Source organism: Poecilia reticulata, chromosome 13 (assembly GCF_904066995.2).
Source record: "Poecilia reticulata chromosome 13, P_reticulata-male-v2, whole genome shotgun sequence".
Taxonomy (NCBI): domain Eukaryota; kingdom Metazoa; phylum Chordata; class Actinopteri; order Cyprinodontiformes; family Poeciliidae; genus Poecilia; species Poecilia reticulata.
This window is the reverse complement of record NC_088842.1, coordinates 5441314-5466828: the sequence shown is the minus strand read 5'-3', so window position 1 is coordinate 5466828 and position 25515 is coordinate 5441314. Positions and strand designations below refer to the sequence as shown.

General features: G+C 38.8%; 1 protein-coding gene across 2 annotated transcripts in view; it reads left to right on the top strand.

Moving 5' to 3' along the window:
* nectin3a (nectin cell adhesion molecule 3a) overlaps window positions 1-25245 on the top strand; it is a 61937-nt gene extending 36692 nt beyond the window's left edge. For both annotated transcript variants that reach the window (XM_008424881.3, XM_008424880.3), the window contains exons 3-6: window positions 5668-5967; window positions 9014-9131; window positions 12643-12794; window positions 17895-25245. In XM_008424881.3, the coding sequence (XP_008423103.1) occupies window positions 5668-5967; window positions 9014-9131; window positions 12643-12794; window positions 17895-18550 (1226 nt within the window). In that variant the 3' untranslated portion in view covers window positions 18551-25245. The remainder of the gene's footprint in view (window positions 1-5667; window positions 5968-9013; window positions 9132-12642; window positions 12795-17894) is intronic.
* The last annotated feature ends 270 nt before the right edge of the window (window positions 25246-25515 follow it).

The window sequence follows — 25515 nt, the reverse complement described above, 5'->3', positions numbered from 1 at the left end:
TGCTCATAGCGAAAAATGTACACACATACCCAAACACATACCTTCTTTACAATTCAGATGTAATTAGGGTGTGATTACAGAGGAAGCATGTGTCCTTTTCAGTCTGATATGCAGCGTGTGGGAATTAGGTTACCCCACTGGGTAATTTTCTCAGACGTTGAAGCATCACAGTTTGAAGAGTTAAATGCAGTAAGTTTATATTCCCAAGCGCCCTTTTTATGTCCTTCGTGTTTGTTTTGACGTGTATGTTTAAAATTCCTCTTTTCATTATAATGAAGCTCATAATTCCTCTGCAGCTGTGTGATACAGCAGCAGCAGTGCCTTGCAAGATTATTTGTACCAAATGAAAATCTGAATTGTATGATGTGCATATGTATTCACTCTTTGATAGCTTAAATAAAACCTGGTTCAAACAGTTCAGAAGTCACTTAAAGAGAAACTGTTTGGGGCTGTGTGATGTAAACCTGTACCGTTTAAAACAGCTGCTCAGTTCACCTCAGGAGGCCAACACTGAGATGGGGTCAGGCAAAAAATAATGCAGAAATAAACCAATTTAGACGAAAACGTCAAAATTCACACAGAAACATAAAGATAGAACCCCAAGTAACCTATTTAGACAGTCTATCAACAAAAGATAGGTTGATTCAGGGTTAATCACACTTTAAATAGTAAGCAGAGAGCAGCACTTCTGTGTTTTTAGCTGTAGAGTAAATCAAGTTGGAAGATGGATGGAGCTAAACACAGAAGAAAACCTGTTAGATGCTGCAAAATACTCACAAAGTGGGATATAGTTTCACATTCCAGTGTGACAACAACGCCAAACATACGGCTGGAGCTACAGTGGAATGTTTTAGATCAAGGCGTATTCATATATTAGAACAGCCTAGAAAGTTCAGGCCTAAATCCAATGTCGGATCTCTGACCAGAAACAAAGGTTGCTATAAAAATATCAATTCATCAATCTATTGCAATCCATTTTTTTCCAATTCAGTATGGATTCAGGTAAATTGATTGCATCCCACTAGTCAGAGGGTTCACAACACGGTGAGCAACGAGATCCGCGTGCTTTTTTATAGTAAATCATTCCCCTTCCTACATTTCCCACACTTTCTGTTTGTTGGACAAAGATGGGAATTGGACGGCAGCAATGTTGATTAGCTAGCTGAGCAGCTAGTGCCTTTTCTTAGACACCAGGAACCCATCGGATACCTGTCAGTGTGGCCACCAAACACTCAAAAGTGAAGTCGTCTTCTTCTTGAGTTTACTGGCGGTTGGCAGAGAGGTATGCAGTTCCACCACCTTCTGGTGAGGGGTGTGGGTCAGAACAGCAGTATCGTTCAAATATGCTTAAAAATGATGGTTCATAAATGATGTGAACTATCTCACTTTCTACAATTTTTCACGCTATGTCAACTTTAATACCGTACTGTCATGTTTTAATTTGACACAAGCGTTGCTGTGCTACTCTTTTACTTTCAGATATTTTACTTCTCCAAAATGCTGACGTATGCACCGTTAAAGTAATGAATACAACCACGACAGTTTATACAGGCAGGAAAAACAAAAAATACATGGTTATTTATTTGTCATCCAGTGAACTGGTTGCATGCTACTTTCTACTAAATCAACATTGAAGTATTTAAAGCAATATTGAAGGGATATCTAATTGAACTATGACCCAAACACAAATGCATTCCAGAAATTTCTGACTTTAATGAGTAAAAACATTGAAAACCATGTATTAATTTCATAAAAGTGTAATAAATTTCTCCCACATCTTATTTTCATTAGCTACATCTCCATGCCCACTACCACTAATTCAGATAAGTCAAACGAATTGCAACTTTTTGAATCTACTTTAAAATGAAATAAAGAACGAAGGAAACCTCCTAAATACGACCATGAACATAGAAAAGGACTGTTAAAGCCCTTGACCGCTAACGTACCCTTCGATACTTGATTTATGCCATGTGTGTTGTATTTACTTCCTTTTCTACCCATTGCTTTTATATTTTCCCCTACTGCGATTCCGTGTTTGATTCCTGTTTATATTTTGAGGATCATGAAAAGCACACGGCTGCATTTTCATTCCTTTCAAATTAACTACAGTAACAACATGGAACAGCCAAGCCCCTAAGTAATGGACGAAAGTCACGGCACGCGTTGTAATGTTTAACAGGTGCAGTGGATATTGGCTTCATTTCAGAAGTCACACTCTCCATGCAAAACATCTTCAATATGAGCAATGTCACGAGAGAGAAACACAAATATTTACCCATACATTAGCTCTTCTGGCTTGGGTTTTCTTTTCTCCTCTAGTCGACAACAGGAAAGGACAAAAATATTTAGGTAACGGTTTAGTCGGCGAAACCCCTCTCGTGTAAGCAGAAGGAAGGAAAATATTACCCTAAGTGAATAAGCTACAATGACCCCTTTGTTTTTAACTACTGGTAGGTCAATGGAAATCTACTGAGCTGCTCAGTTACTTGAAAACAAAACAAGGATGCAATTAGGTTTAGAAAGTGGATTTTACAGATAAGGAAAATACCGCTGCGTTTTTGCAAGTCGTGTATGCGCCGAGAACCTATTTTCGTCCCAAAGCGCTCTGTCCTTTGCCCTCTTCATGATTGGACTCTTTACTCAGTTTTTAAATGGAGGTTTTAAGTCAGCTCAAAATGAGCTAAATGTCGTATAATTTGCTTGCAATAAAGTACTTTCAGATCTGCCTTAACAGAATTCTGGATTTCCCCCGAGTCAAAATGTCGCAAGCAAAAGGTTGCTGCTTTGTTATAGCATCGCAAGTTGTTTTTTGTTTGTTTGTTTGCTTTTTCTTACATACCATAAATACTTTTCTACCGTTTTGCTTCTTTTTCACTCTTACTTTTTTTTTAAAAGCGCAGTTTCGCAACGGGTTCAGATGTTGTGTGTGAATCGAAAAGAGTCGTTGTAGGCATATTGCTGAAAGGAAATTATTTTCCTTTTCCCACCCAACACTTTTCCACTCATCCAGAGGGTTCCCTTCGCCACTCCCCAAAATGAACACGTCCGTCTAATTTGGTTATTCTGATGTTTCAGCTGGCTGGCCTGCCAGCATAGAGCAGCTCCTGTTTTAAAGGTCAGAGGGCTGCAAGGAGGGACAGAGAGAAGTGAGTGAAGAATGTGAGGGCGGAGCCAGGAGGTCAGCATCCCCGCCCTTTTTGGAAAAGACGGAAAGCGGGGTAACAGTTGTTTTGTTTTTTTTTCTTGTTCCGAATTTGCTGCTGCACCTCCTTCTTGGCTAATGATAAGGAGCAAGATGGGAGATTTTTAATCCAACAGCTTGTAGGATTTAGCAAGCAGCAAAAGAGGAGGTGGTGTACTGCAACACGATGCAGACGAAATAAACCAGAGCTTTTAGCCGGGCCTGTTGTTTATTCGGTTCCCCTCCAGTAAACGTTTTCTTCTCTCGTCTCCTTTTTGTCCTTAACTCTCCCGACTGTCAGTGCTGACAGTGTGTGGTATGTTGTTTTTATTTTTCTTCTCATTCTTTCTGTCCAGAGCATGGTTCAGACGAGTTCGCTCTTTGCACAAAAGGGAGCGCGATTGCATAATTCTGTTCACGTTCCTCCTACATAGACCTGCTTGTCAAGTCATTCTCAGAGAAATGGTGTAACATCGTCCCAGCGCAGAAATAGTCAGAGGGAGGGCGACTATTGTGTTATGCGTAGTCGAAAATAAACAGCACAGAGCAGAGCCCCTGCGCAGTCTGGAAAAATATGAAGTCGTAATTTAATAATTGCCTTTATAGTCCCACTGAATAATTAGAATATTATTGGAAAGCCTTTTGATTTCAGGAGCTTTATCACTGAGTGAAACACATTATGTAGGTTATTCCTTTAATGCCAAATGTATCATTTTTGATACAAATATTTATCTAACAAAGTACTTTCCTTAAAAAAATCCGCTACAATCAAGTAAACATTTTATGTTTTTAGTTATGACGACTAAATCAACACAAAAGCCTGATAAATTAATTATGGTACAAACACATTTAGAAAACAAGCCCAGGAGTCCAAAATGGTTTCTTTTCTATAATGAAATACTTTCGATGTTTAATTTTAGAAAGAATCAGAATTTTTATTAACTAATTGTTTAAGTTACCAGGTTTTAAAGTTAATTATACACAGATGGAGTAGGGCTGGACAACAAATCAATAGCAATATAATTCACAAAAGACACATGATCAATACCAATAGATAATATGCCTGATAGAATAGTCAATATGTAGAGTATAAATGTAGGCAGAGGAAAGGCTTTAGCTGCTCTACCTTGAACTGACTCGATCTTTGGTTACTGAGCTCAACTTGCTGAGTAACTTGCGCAGAAGCTGTTTCAGGTTTCTCCACCAAGCCTCATGACCGCTTAAAATAAAGGAAAAAACAGGAAAGTTCATGCCACCAGTTTTTAAATATTTTGAATATTTCTGATGTTTAAAACAAAAAATCTAATCTACAACTATCAATATCGATCGATATGAAATGCTTATATCGTAATACTTTTTTCATCCAGATTGTCCAGCCGTAAAGTGGATGAAAGCCTTTATTTCTGTTAATTATTTTTGATTTTTCACTTACAGCAAATAAAAAAAGATGACATTTGAAATCCCGCCAATAGAAAAGACTCTTTTTAAAAACAGAAATGTGGGCTTAATGAAAGGTATCTCTACAGGATTTTATTTTAGAAAGGTAATTTTAATCTGACAAATGAGACTCATTGTAACGTGTATTCTAATTTACTGAATATGACAATAAGCATAAGCAAGGAAAAATAAAATAATGTGTCAAATATTACTATTTACTTGATAGTATTTATAGTTTTTAAAATTAATGAGCATTGGAATTTTGAGCTGGAAAGAATGTGGAATATTGACCTCAGAACCTCAGATTTTTTCTCTCCTTTAAATCTTATGCAAACCTCTGACAGTTATGGACTTCACCGAAACCAGCTAGTTATGTGTCTCAGCTATAGATCACAATAAAAAAGAAACAGTACACAGTAGTAAGTTTACACTTTTTTTCACCAAAGTCCTAATTGGCAGCATTCCCTCTTTTCCTGTTTCTCAGCCTTATGATTAATATATTTTGAAGGGCAGGTTTGCTTTCAGAGACTTTATAATCCATTTTATTTGTTTTTGGTTTGTTTATTTATTTTGAACATTTAAAATGTCTTCCCATTCCAGAATTAAATTCTCTTTAGAGATCAGTTTATTGATCTTTGAGAGTGTGTACTTGTATTATTATGCCATTTTTATGCTATTAATTAACAATGCTCTCAAAACGACAATATTATCGTTTATTGCCGTCATTTCTGGGATAATTTATGGCCCAGCAAAATTTATTGTGACAGGTCTACTTCTTGCTGCAAGTGCTAGCAACTGCACCACTGTTCAGTCCACAATGACAAACTCTCCATCTTAATGTAGATGATGTGTAGAACTGTTTGTCCATTTTGAATGTGTGCACTCTGGGTGAAAGACGGAAATTGATGTTTTCTGTTTTAGCAGTTAAGTACACTAAGGTGACCGGACATTACTAATTCATAAATGAACATGAGAAGATCTCTAATAATTGTTTCATCATTTATGTAGTTTTTTTTTTTGCTGTTGTTGTTTTCTCCTCCTGTAAACAGTGGAGCCCAAGGTGTACGTGTCTGCAGGCCCCGCGGCTCTTCTTGACGGCGGGGACGAGACGCTGGTGGCCACCTGCATCGCGGAGCGCGGGCGGCCCGCCGCTGAGGTGTTCTGGGAGGCCGAGCTGTACGGGCGATCTGAGAAGCAAACTCAGGAGGAAGTCAACGGCACCACCACTGTGCGCGTCAACTACATGTGGAAGCCCCAGAGCTACGCCCAGGGAAAGATGCTCACCTGCGTGGTGCGCCACCCGACGCTGCAGACAGAGTTCCGCATACGTTACAAGCTAAATGTGCAATGTAAGTGCTGAATTAAGACAATTCACATAGTTCTATCTGAGAAAAATCATAATTTTCTTTTGATACAGTTGAAATCAGAAATTTAGATACACTGAATATAAAGACTTTTTTTTTCATAGTCTTTTATTGTATTATCTTAGTGAGAATTACCAAAATGTCATCTATTTGCTACATGCCACAAAACTTGGCAAGAAGATTTTTTTGATATCTGTAACGTTCCTTGAATTAAAAAGTAGAGTAAAATACAATTAACACAGTCGATGCTCCATTTGATATATGAAACTTTATTAGATATAGTCTTGACTTTATTTTAAATGTAATGGACACAGAGACAAAAATGAAAGGAGAAAGGAAAGTGAGACAGGTGGGGAAAAGGTTTAAAGGAAATGGGAGTGCAGGAGAGGAGGAAGAATAGAGAGAACACAAGTCAACATGGAGGCAAACTAGAAGTTTGCCTCCATGCCTGCAGAAAGAGACAAAACCAGAACCACAAACAACATATATGTAACAATAGTTATAACATTACTGAAAATCACACGGTACAAGTTAGTACAAGGTGTGTTTAGTGGCAACTGCATCCCAACATTCATTGTATCTGAAAAACATCCAAATCTAAATGTTTAGAAACATTTGTCAGTCGAGCGCTCTGACTCTCTGGGTTTTTCAAAATGGGAAATACTTTCAGTACAGTTGAATTTCTCCATTTGTTTTGTCTTGAAGAAAAATATATCTGGGTCTTTTTTCGTTCAGCTGACTGGTAGTGGAGAGCAACATGTGGGGGAGGGGCAGCATTGTGTTTCGCTAAGCTGCATTCACCCCAAAAAAGCTTCAGTTTCTCTGGGACGTTCTCCGCCGTCTCATCAGAAGAACTTCAAACTATAAGATTATGATTGAAAATGTACGAGTTAAGTTTTAAAACTGTTTAAAATCTTAATGTCAGAAACGGTTTAATGGCTCCCTGCAACAATAGTTACAACAATCCCCTTTATTTTTGTAAGAAAGCAATAGTGTCAACTAAAAATAAACTGAAAGCGTCAGCTAAAGTATGGATTTGAAGTAATTTTGATGAAATTAAAGTCAGAATTGCGAAGGTGCCCCATGCTTCCTTAACAAGCAGACTGTTAGTCTGTTTGTTCTGTGTGAGTGGAGACTAATGAAGGTGTTTTATGAAATATTGATCAAGCCTTTAGAGCAACACAAGTAGCAAGAGGCTGCCGGGCGCAGCGGATGGAGACACACGGAAACCAAGGTTAATGCAGGAAGAAAGAGGCTCTCTAGTTCAATAAATCATGTCAAGTGCAGAGGCAAGGGGTTTTAAGTGCAAAAGAAGCACAATTTTGAACTGTGTGGAATAGGTTCAGTGGACGCGGCAAGTAGTGACATCTTCGCCTGGAATGCAAACAGTTCCTTCGTCTGCTCTCTAGAGAAATCAAAAGGAAAAATTAGATATCTGTGTCACTGTTTCCCATGTTTTATTACAGTGCCGTGCGTTGCGCTTCAGTTATTTCTTCCCGGTGACGGTGCAGGTCTAGGTTATTATGTGGCAGGCTGGATCTGCTGACTGACTCTGCTGTTTCCTAAGTTTCCATCAACGAACGCTCATTTGTTTGCTCTCCCAGCTTGATTTAACCGGCAGATGCTGTGGCCTGTTACCATCCTGTGATTACAATACATGCTTTGTTCCTTCTGGAAAAGCTCATTTGTCACCTGGCTGCTTGAATTACAGAGACTAACTGTGAAGTTTTAGTCTTCTGTCGCTAGAAAAATAATTTGATTAAGTACAAGACATGATTCAATTCTGTTCAATTCAAATGTACTTTATTTATACCAAAGGGAAATGTAAATGTCATGACTCATATCTTCCAAGTATCTCTGAAGGGTTCTTGCAGATGAAGATTCTGTGGGCAGGAAGAATCTCCAGTATCAGTCTTGCTCATACTCTGATGATAACTCTGATTGAAGACTGTTGCTCCTGACTTTTATGACATGCAAGCAGCTCAATTTCCGAACAGCAGAGATGATATTCCACGGCAACATGTGTTTAATGACACCATTAGTTTACACCTCTTTTGCTTATGACACTCCTATTTATATCTGTAGGTTTGTCACATCAGCTCTTATTGGTCCGCTTTAATCAAACTTCAGTCCATTTGCCTAGAAAGTCCGGTTTATTTGAGAAGGTGTGAATGTGTCATCAAAGTCTGATGTGGATCCACATCCACATGTATTTGGTCTCTGTTCAGTTAAAAAGAACTGTGGTGCGATTTGAATGTTTATGTGAACACCAAGCGCACCAGAGACTGCTCCAAAAGCAGCAAGTGTAGCATAGCTCAGGACATTCCAGTTAATTCAACCAAAAAGTTGCTAGCGCTAGCAGGAGAAATGATTTGTGGTATTTTGCCAAAACCAAATGAGAAATCCTACAACTGCTCAAATCTGACGCCACTCCATTTGTTCACATTTCGCAAAGAAGCAAGTTACACTCAGCGCTTCAGAAGTTTTTGTGTTGTTTTCCTCATTGGTTCTTGGTGCAGCGCCACCACAGGCGAGGCAGACCTTTGCGATTTCTCAAAGGTTTTGGTTCATTTGACTCAGTGCTGTTTGAAAGCCAACTGCAGCAGATGAAAATGTAAAATAAGTTGTAATTTTGGTCCCCAATCGAACCAAGTCTACCAGGCTGTCAAGAGTGAAAACACCCTCTGTCTGTCCGTCTGGCTAGAAAGCTGGGCAGAGAGACGTTGGAGTCCATATGATCCTCACCCATTGTGATTGAGGGAAGACATGGTTTGAACTTCCTCCTTCTCTTTCTGCTCTTTGGTCTGCATCCATGAAGCCTCCTGTTGAACCTCTCTGGGATTTGGGGTCATAGTTCAGATGTTAATTGAGCTTTGAAATTCTAGCAACGGTCAAGAAGAAATATCCATTAATGAAACATTGCATATATATATATATATATATATATATATATATATATATATATATATATATATATATATATAAATAATGAACCACATCTAACTTTGAAAACATTTTTGTTTGTCTACAGTTGCACCAAATATATCCATACAAGGCATTGATAAAATCTGGTATGTTGGTCAAACAAACGTGAGAATCACCTGCACAGCCAAAGCCAATCCTCCTGCCCATGACTACAAATGGATCAGGTCAGTGTCTACAACACATTTCTGCTTTTACCAAAATCTACCATTTCTGCCTCTATAGACTCTAATGTTGCAAAGCTTTCTGCATGAGAACATTGAGCCCACTTGCACATACTGTTCATCCATTTTAGGTTCAGCACCTTAAGCAGTTACTCTAGTAAAGATTTGCAAAAAAAAATTGTTGTACGACTGTGGCGATCCACCAAAAGAAAAGAAGAAGAAGCCTTAAAATATGTTGATCTTTTATTCCAGGTGCACAATCTCACATTTAATTAGTTTGTGTACATTTATTCATTCAAAGAGAAATCATTTTTACAGTTTCTATGAAACAAATAAAGCATTTTTGGGAATTTATTATCCTCTAAGTTAATCAGTGTGTAGAGGAACCTTTTCCTGGAGGTTAATTATGGCGTGACTCAGAACAATTTCTCCTTTTTTTTCCTTCATTGCATAGGGAAGATGATGTAATGATTATTTTAGTAATTGGTTATTTTGATGATTAATTGATTAATCAGATGAAAAACTGGCACATTCTGCAAATTTTTCATTTAACCACTTGTGGATTTTTTTAAAATAAAATATTAGAAATGCATTAAAAGATTGAAATAAGCATAATTCAGTTCTTTTTCTAAAAGAGAAAATAAATATTTTATTTCCTAAAATGCAATAACATCTCATTCCTTTAGTGAGCACTTGATCATTTGTAGCAAAGGACACATGTACAGCTAAAGAAATACTTCTGACAGTGAAAAGCTCAGTCTTTTGTGCTTGACTACATCAATAATGTAGGGCTGATCAGTTGACTAATTTTTAACTAACCAATTAATAACTGGAAAGCAACCAGTGCCTAATGGGATGTTTTTTTATTTACAGAATTTGAGCAGTGTCAGACTTCTGGGTAGAACATATTTACAGAAAATAAGGTTTTTTTAAACTTAAATCCAAAAAATATAGATTTCTTGTGCTGTTTTGGGTTAATTACTGCTCTTAGTACGTTGTTCCTTCAACAAATTGACTTTTTTTAGTCTGTGTAATCTAGTTAACAATTTCTCATTTACTAAATTAGTCTATGATTATTTCAACAATCGATTCATCATGATTAGTCAAATGAATCTTTGAACAGCAACATTAACTATGGTAAACACAATTTATTTTAAATATTGTTTTTGTTTTGTTTTTTTGTTGTTTTTTCAAATTTATAAAAATTCAGTTTCTAAATCCTTTATTATTTTATTATGCTGTATTTTGAAATACTTCGACATTTTAAATTAAACTTTGCTAAAGGGATTCTTGACATATTATTATATTGCTAAAATAAAGTGCTGCACACATCCAGAGTTGGTTAGACCAGGACCTCATTAATACTTCCTATTGGAGCTACATTCTCGAAAAGGCCCCAGATACTCATCATGTGAAACTGTCTCAGCAAGTATGGAGTCTGGAAAAATGTCCTAATATATAAATTCACAATGCCCTAAAAACCTTTGAGATGTTGTTAAATATTTCCCTGTTGTATAACATGACAGTAAACACTTTAAGAATCATATTCAGGTTAAATCTTCCACTGGAGTACAGTAAAAACTTCATTAAATATATTGGTAGTTTGCGCTGGTTGGCAGCTAGCAAATAAGAAGATGCCAAAATCTGCAAGTATTTCTGAGATATGCAGACCAAAAAATATGTTCCACAACGTCAAAACAAACATGACGTGGGAGACAGGCTGCTGCAGTCTTTCCAGATTGGCTTATTAAACCGCCTGGCTGTAAAAGAAGAAGTTTGTGTCTATAAATTACTGATAGTCTAACCCTGGAGCCTGGACACTGGAGCTGTTGCATGTAGTGCTGAACCCTTTGGGAAGACTCCCTGCTATAAATAAAAGACTCTAAACAGTAGTTCCTGTTTAAAGCAACCGGCCTGTTGGCAGCTTTCCGTCATCATTAAAAGCTTCATGCTTACTGTTTGCTCTGGTGGCTCTGACCTTTTCAGCTTGGTATTCTGTCACAGATTTTAGCTGAAGCTGCTTTATATCCACAATATTACATCTATGGAAATCTTTTTTTTGTTAATTTGTGCACAGATTGACAGAGATTGATAGAGATGATTGTATCATTGTTGTTTTGTTTAAGTTAATTGCGATTGTCTATTAGGATTTTATAAAGCATATGTTGATACTGTATTATAGAAGATTACTGAATTTGCATGAGGTGATTATTAGTATTTTTTTCACTTTACTAAATTCATTGTCCAGACAAATATTTTTCATCAATGCTCTCCTGATGTCTTCTATATTGTTTTAAAGCTCTTATTGTGAAAGTTTGACAGTTTGAATACCATACTTTGTGTTAAGAAATGTGCAGAGGTGGTTAGTGTTGTTTTTTGATTATTACTTATTCTACTTGGTAAGAAAAAAAAAAGGTTTTCTGCAAATTAGAGAAAGAAAAAATCAGTCAGAGAAGCACTACTTTAACATATTTTTGCTGAGGTAAAAGTAAAGTATTTCATAAAAAAGCTAGTCTGAATAACTGATCATAACATCTCATTAAATATTTCAAAATGAAATCAGACAGGCACAAGTTTTGTGTACCTAATTTTGGTATCTTAAAGACTAAAATGAAAAAAATAATTCCAAATCAAGTTCAGCAGATAAAACATAAAATGAGAACAACAAAGTTTGTATAGAAACAAAGTCTGTCTTGTGTGTCTGGTTAATTTTTGAATTAAGCAAACTTGTTCTTCATTTAGTTACTCTCAGTGGATAGAGTATCCACTGAGTATTTTATTCAAGTAAAGTAGCCATATTTCATAACAATATTAGGAAAAAGTGAAAGGTGCAGTGTAGTGTCCAAAATGTTACTCACTCCCAAAAGTGTTCATATATTGTGAACACTTATTTCACAAAATAAGTGTTCACAATATATGAAGACTTACTTCTATTTCTGTGCTGTGTTGGTGGTTTTAGCAGGATACAAAATAAAGTTAGAATGCTTAAAAATAAAACTTTATTATTATGATATTGTTAATATTTTAGCTGGCTAATCCTGCAAATCTTATCAGTCGGTTACATGTTAAACGGTAACCAGGGTCTGATTCTGGAAAACTGTTTCCTGCTATTTGCTGACCTTCTTAGCATTAGTTCCAGGTCAGCTAAGTGGAGGTGACTGCTAGCTGAAAAAAATGTGAAAAATTAGATGCACCATTTTGAGCAGGATAAAACCTGGTGTCATGTGAATTCTATCATTGTGCTTTAAAAGTTAGAAATCTGATGTTCCTTCATTTGTCATTTACTCAGCCTACAAGTTAGCTAATTTAATGGGTCTTTTACCTAAACACTGAAACTATTTCTTTTATAGACAATTTCCTTATATCTGAAGGAAGAATTTATGTAATTTATCTGACATAGTAATAGTTACCAAAATACAACTCAATACAAGGTCGACCCAGTTGGATTTTTCTTTTCAGTTTTTGTCTGTTAAATGGCGCAGACTAAAATATGTCACCTCTGGTTTCTGTGCAGGTTGGATGGAGCCATGCCGGAGGGTGTTAAGATTTCAAACAACAGCCTTTCTTTCACACGCCCGCTAGAGCGCAATGATTCTGCAATCTATCGCTGCGAGGTGACTAATGACATTGATCGCAGCACTCACAATGTCAACTTCTGGGTTCAAGGTACTGTTAACTTTTTTCTCACAGTTTGGTTACATATTACTAGATCTTCTCAACTGTGTTTTTGTTTTGTTTTGTTTGTTTCATTTGCTTCAAATTTTTCTCATGTAGGATAAAACTCAGTAATTAATGTCCCTAGAACAACTAAGCTTTAGTGTAAAGGTAAATGTCCCTGCCAGGATTCACTTTCACACATCCTCGGCAACAGAGGAGGAGCATGGGCCGCAGATAAAGAGTATCAGGACTGAAAGTTTCCAGTGTTGTGGTTTTGGCAACATTAGATGACTCAGATCAGAAAGAAGCTGTTTATCCCTGCTGGTTCAGCAAAGTATTCACCCATGTAGCCTTTTTACTGTGCTTTGTTAAGGTCAGGTTACACAGCAGGACATAATGAATTGGGTTGAGAGATTTGCAGCACACAGAAGTCTGTGTTTATACTCCATAAAACATCTTTGTTCAGCAGTAGATTGTGCCCCTACAGCACTGGAGCACCAGCAGCTCCGATTATTTAGCTCAGTTCAACACCTATAGATTAAACTGTGAAGTAATGGGAGAGTGGAGTTCACTGACTCTCCAGACAGGATTCACTTTCATTTGAATTTGATCCTGTTGATGCAATTGGAAGGCTTTGTTCACACTTATTTTTTTTATATGTTTGGCCATTTTGCAACAACAAACTTCTCTTAAATTTGTAAGGGTTTTTGTTTATAATTTCTGTTCCTTAGTTTCTATTCGTTGATTAGATCAGCTCTGTTTTACCTTAATTCAGTCCTGTAGTTGCTTTAGTTTTATTATCTTCCTAATGTCTAGTTATTGGTTAATGTTAGATTTGTTTTCCTAGTTACTCAGTTTTATGTGCTTTCCTTTGCCCCCGTGCCATTTTCCCACTCTCTCCTCAGTCTCCCTTCTGCTCTCTTCCCTCACACTGCAACCTGTTTTTAATCATCAACCTGTTTCTTGTTCAAGTAATCAACCTCACCAGTATATATACAACTCATTCTCAGTCACTCCTTGCTGGTTCCTCTCATTAAATCCCATCACTTCCCCTTTGACTCCAGACTGTCATTTTTCCCTGGATTCCTGTTTTTGTTTTTCTCTGGCTCCATGTTATTTTTGTAAGTTTTATTCTTCATTTTTTATTAAACTTTTTTCATCTACTTGCTGCCTCTGTCTTTCTACGTTTGAGTCCAATGCTCCTGCAGCGCCGCTCCTCCCACACAACTCCCCCACTCAGCTCCTATAGACTAGCCAGCAGCAATTAGCACCTGGTGGAACTGAGCATCTGATGAGCTCATTATAGGAGCTACTTCTCAGTGAAAAGCTGGTCAAAACATTGTTAATAGAGTAGGGTTAAAGGAGGAGCCATGTTGTTATGACTTCAGGAAAGCAGTTTCAGAAAAAAGCAAGAGTTTTTAAAGAGACAGAGGCCCAAATTCAAGGTGTTAATTTGCAAAGACAAATTTCTTCATAAGTCATATTAGATACATGTCAAATATGACATTTTTATTACCAATGAAGGCAACATAGTAACTTAATAGATTTATATACTATGTGCCTAGAAAATACATAATCTTTAAATAAAGTTCATATGTGGAAATTGTTGTACATCTTTTGACTGCATTACCTAAATCCAAAAGGTTGCACATATTTAAAATTATTTCTATAAAATGCCACAACATAGATTTGTCTGTATGTGTCCAAATAACTAACAATTTGGTCTGAACTGTTTTCATTATGTTTGGGCCAGCGATGAATTTCTATTAGACCAAATGAAATATCTTGGTTTATTTGAGTCTTTAAAAACCACAACCTTCATGTTCTCCAATGCTCAGTGTCGCTGCTAACGACATTAGAGCATCAACCACAACTTCTGCACTCTCAAGCCCCACCCATGTTTCCACTTTCCTGCCCGTATTCACATCCACTGTAGCGAGGAACCTACTCTAATGGAGACACTCCCAACTTGACCAGAACCAAACCAGACATTAACCGGTCAGAGTGAGATTCGACAACGGAGAAGCAGCAAAACGGTTTGTGAAGTGGAACGTAAAAGATACATGAGCCAACATGTGGCAAAATGTTCAGGGGGGCGCGAATACTTTTTGTGATTTACGTCATGATGAAACAAAACCTCTAGAAAACTGAGCTGCTCCCATCTGCTTCCTGTGTTTTTATTAGGTTGGGTTCATCGTTATAAAGTTAGGGCGTGGATCCTGAGAACTCTCCATTGCTTGTGTTGCTTTATTTTTACTTTTCCTCACTCCTTTATATTCTGCTTCTCTTCAACCCAGTTTTGGACTTTGCTTTCCTCTAACGATCGCAGTCCTTCTGGCTTCTGAGAGACCTTGAGGAGTCCCGAAAGGCGCCGCCAGGCTCCGTCTGCGAACGGCCTGCTTTGGGAAGGTCCTGCTCCGAATGAAAGCACAACTGACATCCTGTCCAGAACGGACTTGCACTGAGCAATTATCTTGTTTTTCTTGTCAAATGTGGAGTGTTGGGCATGCATTCTCTTGCCTCCATCCCCTGTGGAGATGACCCGTTTGAGCTCAATAATACTCCCTGCCCCCTTCAAGCATGTCACATTCCCATTTCATCTCTGCAGCTTTGTGGTTTCTATCCACGTCGCTCAACTACATGTATTCTAGTCCCTACATGAAATTATGCTAATCAAAAAAGCAAAGTTAACTGATAACGTTTCAGTTCACCAACCTTATCCTGGGTCTACCTTTGCTTTTCCTCTGATCCCCCCGTACAATTTCAGGTAATTAGATTCTTACTCAACCAATTGTTGCAATAATTATGACTCTACAAGGGCCCAGACTGTGTCTTAAATGCACTCAGGCTTATGATCTGCCTGTCAACCCATCAAGTAGTGTTAGACCTGCAGGCTCCAGGTCAGTATAGAGGCACTTAGCATGACCTTGAGCTCCATGCAGCACTGATTGTGTTCAGAAGAGCTGAAGGACAAAACCAGATTCAGGAACCTTGCATCGATCTCTCCAGGCTTTGTCTTCTCACATATCTTTCCTACGGCTGGTTTTAAAAAAGAAAGCAGGTAGACCATCTCTGTCTGTCTCTCATCCTGACACAGTCTGACATTGAATACTTAAGGCATCTCCCAAAACTATTCATTCTGCTCCTTCACATTTTTATTGCATAATTATGACAACATTCGGTGTGTTGTGTTGTATTTGTAAGGAACATCATGCATGGTTTCAGATTGTTTTTTAAAGAAACAAATGATATCTTGATGGTATAAGTTTGTTTTCAGGACCTCATCAAATACTTAGAACTACCTTATGTTGCAGTTGGAAGTCTTTTAGTAGAAAGTTTATGCTAGATTAACTCTGCTGGAAATTCTGGGATGTTGCCTGTTCTTCTTTGCAATTAGCCTAAAATCAGTGGGATTGGATGAACATTGATTTGCCACAGATTATCAATTGGCTTTAGCTCTGTACTTTGACTGGGTCCTTGGAACATGAACATGCTTTGATCTAAAGAACTCCCTTGTCTTTTGGTCTTTCTGGAAGCTGAACCAGTCTGAACCAACCAACCTTAAATCTGTATATTAAGGCAAGGCCTGGGCAATAAAACAATATCAACATCTGTCGTGATAGGCACATGATCATTATCAATGGAAAATCGGTCCAAAAGAATGTTAATAATTTCACTGAACTCTGGCATTCTGGGGGATGTAAGCAGAGGACAGTTTTTAACCGCTCAACCTCTCATGGCCAGTGAAGCTAGCTACTTAGTTGCATCAACTCACTCACTCTTTGGTTACCTAGCAACAACCTGCTGAATAACATGAGCAGTGGCATTTTCATGTTTCCCCCCAAAATACCCTGGTATATTTCACTCCTCTGAGGTCCTCACTTACTCACTGCGGACGTCTACCCGACACATCCACACAAAGTAAATGTTTACGCCCACGTACTCAGGACGCACTGATTCAGACAGGAAGCTGCTCTGCAGCAAACAGCACTCACATTGAGCTATTTCGTAGGCAACACCAAGTTGATACTATAGTCAGCACAACCAGTTGCAAAGACATGTACAATGACTGCCATGCTGTGCTGCCCTGCTGAAGAAGAAACGGCGATAGGCGCCCGACCAGCTCATCAAACTTGCTAATGTCCATTTGGATTGTGGGAAATGAAGGAATTTGTCACAAGAAATGTATGCAGTGGGTACACTCGACTATGAAACCTCAACCATCTGTGATTCACAGAATACACACAGTGTGCCTGAGTATGTTGGAGCGGTTTTAGGTCTTGCCATCGTGCCTCATAGCTACTTAAAAATAAAAAAGATTGGGCTGGAGCGAAAGAAGAAAATGAGTACAACCGTTTAAGAGGAAATTGTGAATAAAAGAGGAAAGGTCACATCACCAGTTTGGCAGTATTTTGGATATTTAGAAGAAAAACCAAAGCAGTAATTGTTGATATTGAGAATGCTTACATTGACACGTTTCTCAGCCAAATTGCCCTGCTCTAATTCAGGCTGAGGTTCAGTGTTAGTTTTCCTCCACAAATAACATTTTGCAAGTGGGTCAAAATGTTTGCTCAACTCTGACCAGAATATCTTCTTTCACATTGACTGTGTCCCCTCCATGGCTTCTAAAAAACTATAAACAGGACTTCTAACGGCTTTCATTTCATTTTTCTGTCATAGCCAGATTTATAGGGTGAATTGAGTATCAATTGTCCAGTCATCAATGTCCCAAATGAGCTGTAGATCTCTACACCCTGTCAGTCTGTCAGTGTGGATGGACATAATACTGTTCAGTTGATCATTTTTATGCCACTTCACAACTTCACATTACCATGAGTTGACACACTACGTCCCTGTAGCGTGTCAGTGTAATGTGACAAAATCTGATAAACATAAAGGTTGAGTGTGTGTACATTTGCTGTACAGCTCTGCGTTAAGTTTCAGATCTTCAGAGGAAGTTCCGACTCTCCACAGGGTTATAAATTCATATAGCAGCCACATTTGCTTTGCCAGTTGCTACAGGAGACAAAGTGCAGCCTTCCTCTGCTCCAGTTTTTATGACTCTCCTCTCACTCTATTCGCTGTCTTTTCTCTCTGTTTCACCTGCAGATCCCCCCCCCACCACCGCGGCCCCCAGCACCACCGCCTCCCCCATTCGCTACGCGTCCGGAACCGGAACAGACGTGGACCGTCGCCGAGCCCTGTTCACCTCCCCCACCCTGGCCTCGGTCCACGACAGCAGCCTGGGCACCATAATCGGCGGGGCAGTGGGTGGCGTTCTCTTCCTGGTCCTCCTGCTGATCCTCGGGGGCGCTTGTTTTATGCGCCAGCGCAGGACCTTCAGAGGGGACTACTACACCAAGCAGTACCTGGGACCCTCCGACATGCAGAAGGAGTCTCAGCTAGACGTCCTACAGCCGCACGAGTTGCAGGAGGTTTACGGGGACAAGACGAGCAAGGGCAGCCAGGAACTGAAGCCCAAACTGGGCGGGGACATCATTTACCCCGACTACACTCCGGAGCGCAAGGACAGGGACGACTGGAACGACAGGGGGGACGGCCCCAGGGTCACGAAGGAGGGGAACTATTACCCAGACCACTACAACAACCAAAACATGCACCCCTGCGGGCCTCCTGTGCACAGCCCCATTGTTAACAACGGCTCCCCCTACCTTCCGGAGGACTGTTACGAAAACGGTACAGACAGCGACTACGTGTCGCACATGGACGGATCTGTGATTTCACGCAGAGAGTGGTATGTTTGAGAACAACTAGAGACAAAACGGCGAACATCCAAATGAGATTAAGTGAAGAAGTGACAGACTTCAAAAGATGCATCGTTTTATTTAAGAAGCAGAAATGAAACTTCTAAGCTTTCACATTGAGCTTCTTGAATGGTTTTGCTCTGCCTTGATTGTAACCACTTAACCTTAAGGATATGCTTTCTGGGGATTGTACTTCCAAGTTTGTAGTGATGAGCTGCAACAAAGCTGGAACGCCTCAAAAGATATGACCTGTTTTTGCTTTGGCCTACGGTGACGTGTCAAACCAATGTGAACGAGGTTTTGTTGCCCTCTGGTTTGTGTTTGCACCTGTTTCGTACACGGTCGGCTGTTCCACACCCTCGTTGTCCAAGTATTTATTCCGCAGACCAAACGGGCTTTGCTCTCCTGAAGCCTCACAACTTCTGCTGCGTTTAGAAAAACTATCTCATGAGAGATCGTTGTGCATTTTCACATACAAGTGAAGAGTTTATTATGGCTGAAACCAGTATTTAAAGCAAATTATATTGCATGCTTTCTAAAAAACAAAGGTATCATTAAGTGAAAGGGAAGTTTACAAGATGAAAAGGGAGACTTGCTGGGGCGTCGTACAAAGGGTGAAGCAAAGAAATGGATCTCAGTATGTAGCAGTGTAGGCATGGGCCGGTATGAGAATCTCAGGGTTTCCTAACTGGAGGAGGGAAAAATAGCACAACATCATGCTATTTATTCACAAAAGTAAATTATATGATTGCTTTCATTTAAAACCAAAAAGCAACAATTTTTGTCATTTTGTGGTAAAAAAAAAAAAATCTTAAAGCTGCTCTATGTATCTTTTCTATAAAAATTTATTTTATTTTATTTTTTTACATATTTATTCAAACTGTTGCTATGTCGTGACAGTATAACATGAGACAGATAATCTTTAAAAATTCTGGCTCCTCCCAGTCATACTGCCCAAGCAAAGCAGCGTATGCACAAGGATGATTCACTGCGCTAAGACCCTCCTCCTGGCTCTGATTGGCTGAGTGGGAGCGGTGTGTTTCTGCAGATGGCTGTAAGACCACAAGGAGGATGTGGAGGAGCTTGATTTTTTTCATAGACTATCTGTCTCACATTATACTGTTAGAACACAGCAGCAGTTTTGACAAATGAAAAAAAAAAACATATTTTTTTATGAAAGTGACATACTACAGTTTTAATACAAGAGATTTTTTTTTTTCAGCTAGCTGACTGGTGGGACTTAGCAACAAGTGCAGGAGGGGCAGCGCTGTGCTCTCTTTCTTTTTCAGGTATCGTTTTGAAAATGCTTTAAACAATAGATTTTTTTGTCATTTTAAAGTGTTTTTAGAACAATGTTCCACCCTGATCGTGGTACCAGCCCATGCCTATCACACACCCTGACTGAACAATGTTTGGGATCATAACTCAGTCATCAGCCGTTCACCATGTCACCTACACACCTAAGAGATCAAGACACTGTGGAAAACACCTTTATTCTGTCAGCTGCTCCCAAAACTTTTAACACCCACAGTTGTCATAGCAACAGCATCTTTTTTTTTGGTAGTGCTTTTTTATTTTTTTAGTTCATAAGAAGTGTGCAAAGGACATAGTCTCAGGTTGCTCTTTGAAGCAGTTTATTAAAAATAAGTTCTGTCACCAGAATCTGACTTTAAGTCTGAGTCAGACGGCTGCAGGACTCAGTCAAAACATCTCAGCCTGTGGAGACGTGCAGCATATCACTGGCAGCTCCTCCTCGTCCTCCAGCTGCTTCCTATTGTTGTCGCTTCATCGAAAAACTCAAACGGATAAGCTGATGAAAAAGCAATGATTGCAAGCGTCGACTGTGCCTGACTACGCAGAATAATCAATTTTGTTTCAACCTTCACTCCGCCTGAACACTTATCAGCTTCGGCTTTGCTTGGGCTTTTTTTTTTTGTTGTTGTTGAGGATTTTTCTACCTTGGAAATCACAAGCACATATCTGCCAGAAGTTCTTGTTATTTTGACTAAGTACAGATGTGTAGCCATGCCAAGGAGACAAAAGAGTTTTGATCTGGTTCTAAGAGTGGAGAAGGGGAAGACAAATCTTGTTAGTTATTGTCTGTTTTTTCTTCAGTATCCATACTTCAGAAGTGCTTTATTTGCTGAAAGTGTCAGTGAACTCATTCAGACTATTGTCTGGTTTCGATCATTTGCTCTCAGTATTTTCAGCTGCCCCAGTATTTACAACGGACTCTCCTGTCAGGTGAACACTGACATGGTTTAAAGTCTAGTGTAATCTACAGATTGTGTTTTTAAAACTTCCACATGCCAAGAAGATTTAGTTCACATAATAGTTTTCAAAATACTTCCTTGTTCCTCAATCATTAGTTATTTCTGTTTGGGATCAGTACAGATGTAACATGTGAGAGAGCTACAATAATATTATACTAGGGATGCACCATAAATCAGAACTAACAACGGTAATCAGCCATAACAATATTAATACTGGATGTCGATATAGGCCCAAATTGTTATACCTGTGCATCCCTTTAAAGACAGTTTACTAAAGAATTTGAAAATAAAAATAAAATAGTCATAGACTTCTCTTTGGCATTTTGAATTAGTGCCTTTAATGGCAGTCTGTGATCCTATTCAAAAGAATGTAAATCCTTACATTTAGGCTGAGACTTCCAGAAAACATTTCCAAATTCAACATTTTCTATAACAGAGGTTAAAATCTCCGAAGAACCAATCAGAGGTGGTGTTTTCTCTTCAGCCGTCCTCCTACCACTTTAAAATGATTCCCTAGTTCTTATAACTCTGTTCTGCTGCTGTCTTCACTTTCAAACACCTCGCTGATGCTGAAAATAGCTTTCTAGCTCTTCCTCACTCACTAACAACTTCCACACTAAAGAGTGTTGTCAACACAAAATGATAGCATCTAAGCTCACCCATCAGAAGAGCAGTTTTTCTTTGGAAAGTCGGCTAATCACAGGGTCATTCAAGCAGAAAATTATCTCATTCTGGAAACCAGCAAATCTTTCTGTGCAAACTGATGAAATGATGCTTGATCACATGTAGGGATCTGGTAATAAGACGTCAGATCTGAATTCAAAACACTAAAGCCAAATCCAAACTTACACAGCGGTGGCTGTTATAGAAACACCATCAATCTCAAGTTGTGTAAAACTGAGGTTTGATAGTAACTGAAACCAAATCGACTGATATGGCTATTGACATAAGATCATGCAGTCATAAAAAAGTGCAGCTCTGTTATTAAACTTTTCAGTAAGTTTCAGAACCGCCCCTGTTTCCCAGCTGAGGCCTGATACCGGGCTACGCTGCTGTCTTTTACGTTTTCCCTCCTGAATATTTTCTGATTTCTGTCTCTTAAGACCAATTGGCCATTAAAGTTTTTTTGTTTTTTTTTTTACAACTGCAGATCAAAGGAATCTGTTATAAATACCAGATGCGAGCGGGACAGTTGTCATCATCTGACATTATGTGGGCTGCGTAAACCACCAGCAGTTTGACTGCTGCTGCTCCTCACGCTGCCGTCGAGGTTCAGGATCTCCAACTCGCAACAAAAAGAAAGGCAGAAGTGCCAAACGGATCCCTGGGTTTTTAGCCTTGTTTGAAAATAGGATTATTGAGATGCGAGCAGCTGACATCACTGCAGAGCATACTGTAATGTTGGGGTTTGGCTCCTCTCGAGGATGTGGAGCGGCCATGGAAACAAGAAACTTAATCTGCGAGTAAAAAAAAAGAGAAATCTGAACCGTGGAGGTCAGAGATGGATGTGTAACGGCTCCCTGTGGAAGAGATACATGCTTCTTTCTTTCCCCACAAGCAGCATTTCTTGTGAAACTAAGTTGAAACAAAAGAGCTGACATCATGAGCGATCTCATCTTTTCCTGCTTGGTTTGTCCCAACACTTTTCCACTCAAAGCTTTAGCTTTGTTTCTTCAGGATTGATACAGAGATCAGAGTGGCCTTTGCTAAGCCTCACCGCAACCAAATAGAAAGGAAAGTCTTTCTTTTGCCAAACAAGTGTTTCTCAAGTGTTGGTATTAGACAAACATGGCAAGATCAAAACACAGCTATCCAAAACAATCTGGTTATTTCTGACAATGACATTTCACCCTTTGTTAAGTCACAAATTGCCTGCCAGAGCTGCAGAATCGTGAAATCACTTTAATAGAACCTGTTTGACAACATGAACTAGTCTAAAATTGAATGAACATCTACTAGTTAGAAACAATTTCACTGAGATCTATCAGCCCTGAAAAACTTTAAAGTCATGTCTAAGGCTTTGGGGCTCCAACTAACTATGCTATCACATATGGAGGTGACATGGAACAGTGGTGACCCTTCTAGAATAACTTTAAAGCTATCCAGGCCTCAGCTAATTTACTTAATGTAAGTGTTCATGATTTCATCATAACAATCAAACTGAGTAAAAATGGCTTTCACAAGAGAGCTGAAAAGAACACTAAACCGTCTCTCACTTTAGAAGAATATTGTCACCTTCCTAAAATAAAGGTCTGTCATTTTTTGACAAATGTTTTTTTTTGTTTGTTTGTTTTTTGCCTAAATCATCTTTTGACAAAATGAGGCGGTGATTTGACTTAGGCCGTTATTTTAGGAAGGTGACAAAATGATAAAACCAAAGACTTTTAGAAGGATATTCTGTGAGCTGGCTAAATAAAAGTGGAGCTTCGTGGAGGATGTGTATCCTGTTACTTCTGTGATTAAACTAATAAAATACTTCATAAAAACAACAACAAGCAGCCCTCGGATGTTTGTAGTGTGACGTTCGGGTCCTGCCCTTGCTTCTTCAGGACCTGAATGGCTTGCTGAGTTTGGTTGAACCAAGAACCTAGCACAACATCTGAAGGAAAATGTTCGGCTGACAGTTAGCGACCCTAATAACTAAATGAACCTTATTCAGGAGAAAAATAATTAGCAAAATTAATACAAAAATCACAATCACCTCTAAATGGCACAACTAAAAAAAGCAACAAATCAAGTGAAGTTTTTGGATTGTCCTGATCAAATTCTAGTCTTTAATTCAATTGAGATGTTGTGATATTAACTTAACTCTCCCGCAGTCTTACGAGACAAGGTCCATCAAACCCTGCAAGTTTTTTACCCTGTGCGCAGTTTGGCGGGGAAGCACTGATCCTGGGTGCGCTTTTACAGGATTTTATTCATGTGTGGTTTCGGGAACTGACGATCTGACCCTCCCCAACTCCTCACTGTCCGACCGTGGCACGCTCCTCCTGAGCATGGCGCTAAGACTGCAGGAGAAACGGTTAAGTTTGTGCTTTAGCACCATACGGGGCGGCCAAGTTCAAAACAAATCTGCAAAGAAGAGCGGACCAAAATTACTATAGAGGCGACGTGAAAGACTTACTGCTGGTTGCTGCCAACAGTTGTTGAAGCCAAAAGCAGCAAACAAGCTCTAAGTTTAATGGGCAATTCCAATTTCTGGTTTAATAAATAAAATTCTTTGAAATTAACTTTTTTATTGTTATTATTGAGCTTATCTTAGTCGAATATAAAAATGTTTGAGACATTTTTAATTTAACCAAACAAAGCTAAAACAAGAAGGCATACATCATAATGGTTTCAGGTCGAGGCCTCCGTTTTTGTCGAGCAAGTTGAAAGGTTTCTGTCGCACGTCTCCACCCCTGGTTTTCTCATGGCATGGCTCCGGGTCGCAGGGTTTAGATGTCTCAGAATAAACTGCTTTAATCTAGGCTCTCACTCGCGCCATCACCACACATCTGCCACTGCGGCCCCACATGGAAGGAGCCGTCCTCACCTCAAAACCTTCAGCTTTTTAATCAGCTTTTATACCCTTCAGCCTCGGTTTGGGTTTTAAAGCAACACTGATTTAATGGATGATTTTTATTTTAAATTTTTGTTTTTTGCTTTACCTTTTTTATGTTTTTCAGTTTCTTACTCATCAACTGGTTGCGCATGCAGCTATTTGCTTCCAGTTCCATCACTAATGTTTATATTACATGTACATATTATGTCTAGTATTAGCGCGTGATTAGTTGTTCTCTGTCGTTCTGGGTTTGTTCTGGACTCCCCTACTGAATAGCTGGTGCCTTAAATGGGCTGAGCAATGCACAGAAACTTTAAAAGCTGACAGATACTGAAAGCATTAATGTAAAGATTATTATTATTCAAAAAGGGGCAGATGTGCCTTTTTTAATACGTATACCAACTTTCATATTTAAGATTTGCTGTTGCCAAGGCAGCAGAGTTGACAAAAGGTTTATTATCATGCCTTACAGAGTATAAAAAGGACACATGTAACAAGTTGGTTACTGGGAAAATTGTAATAAAGCAATGTTTCACTGGGAATTTTGGTGAGCCAGGTTCATAGAAAATATTATTTTCCTGTAAATATGCTGGCTTTTTTTATTATTATTATTATTATTGAGGAAAATTCTTATTTTTTTGTATGAGGTCGGTAATTTTCAGACTATTAGTTATCTTACGAGCTTTCAGCGGGCTCCTGCCTTACAATAAGGCAGAGATCCGGTTTTCACTGCATTTTGTATCGGTTTGCAAGAGTTGATGACCAATTATTTTGTATGGTGTTCTTTGAATGATTGAGGTCTCACAGGAATCAGAGATGAGCGGGTGGTAGATTTTGTCTTCTGTTCTTTCGTTTGCAATAAAAATGTCATCATTTCACTTTGTGTCCTGGAGTCCTGCTTTCAGAGAACGTGTTTTGAATCTCCTTTTTAATTTGCTTTTATCATTGCCTAAGGAGTGGCTCAGCTTAAGAGTGTAGAGTTTAGATTTAGGTGCAATAACCCTTCTGGTAAGTGTTTGACTTTGAGGTTTGTGAGGTGAATCTTTATCCTTTGTTATGCAGGCGATCAAAAAAACAATACATTTTAATTGCTCGTCTATAGATGTGTTTTTCAGTACTTTTTAAGGATCTTTTTTAAATCACTCATT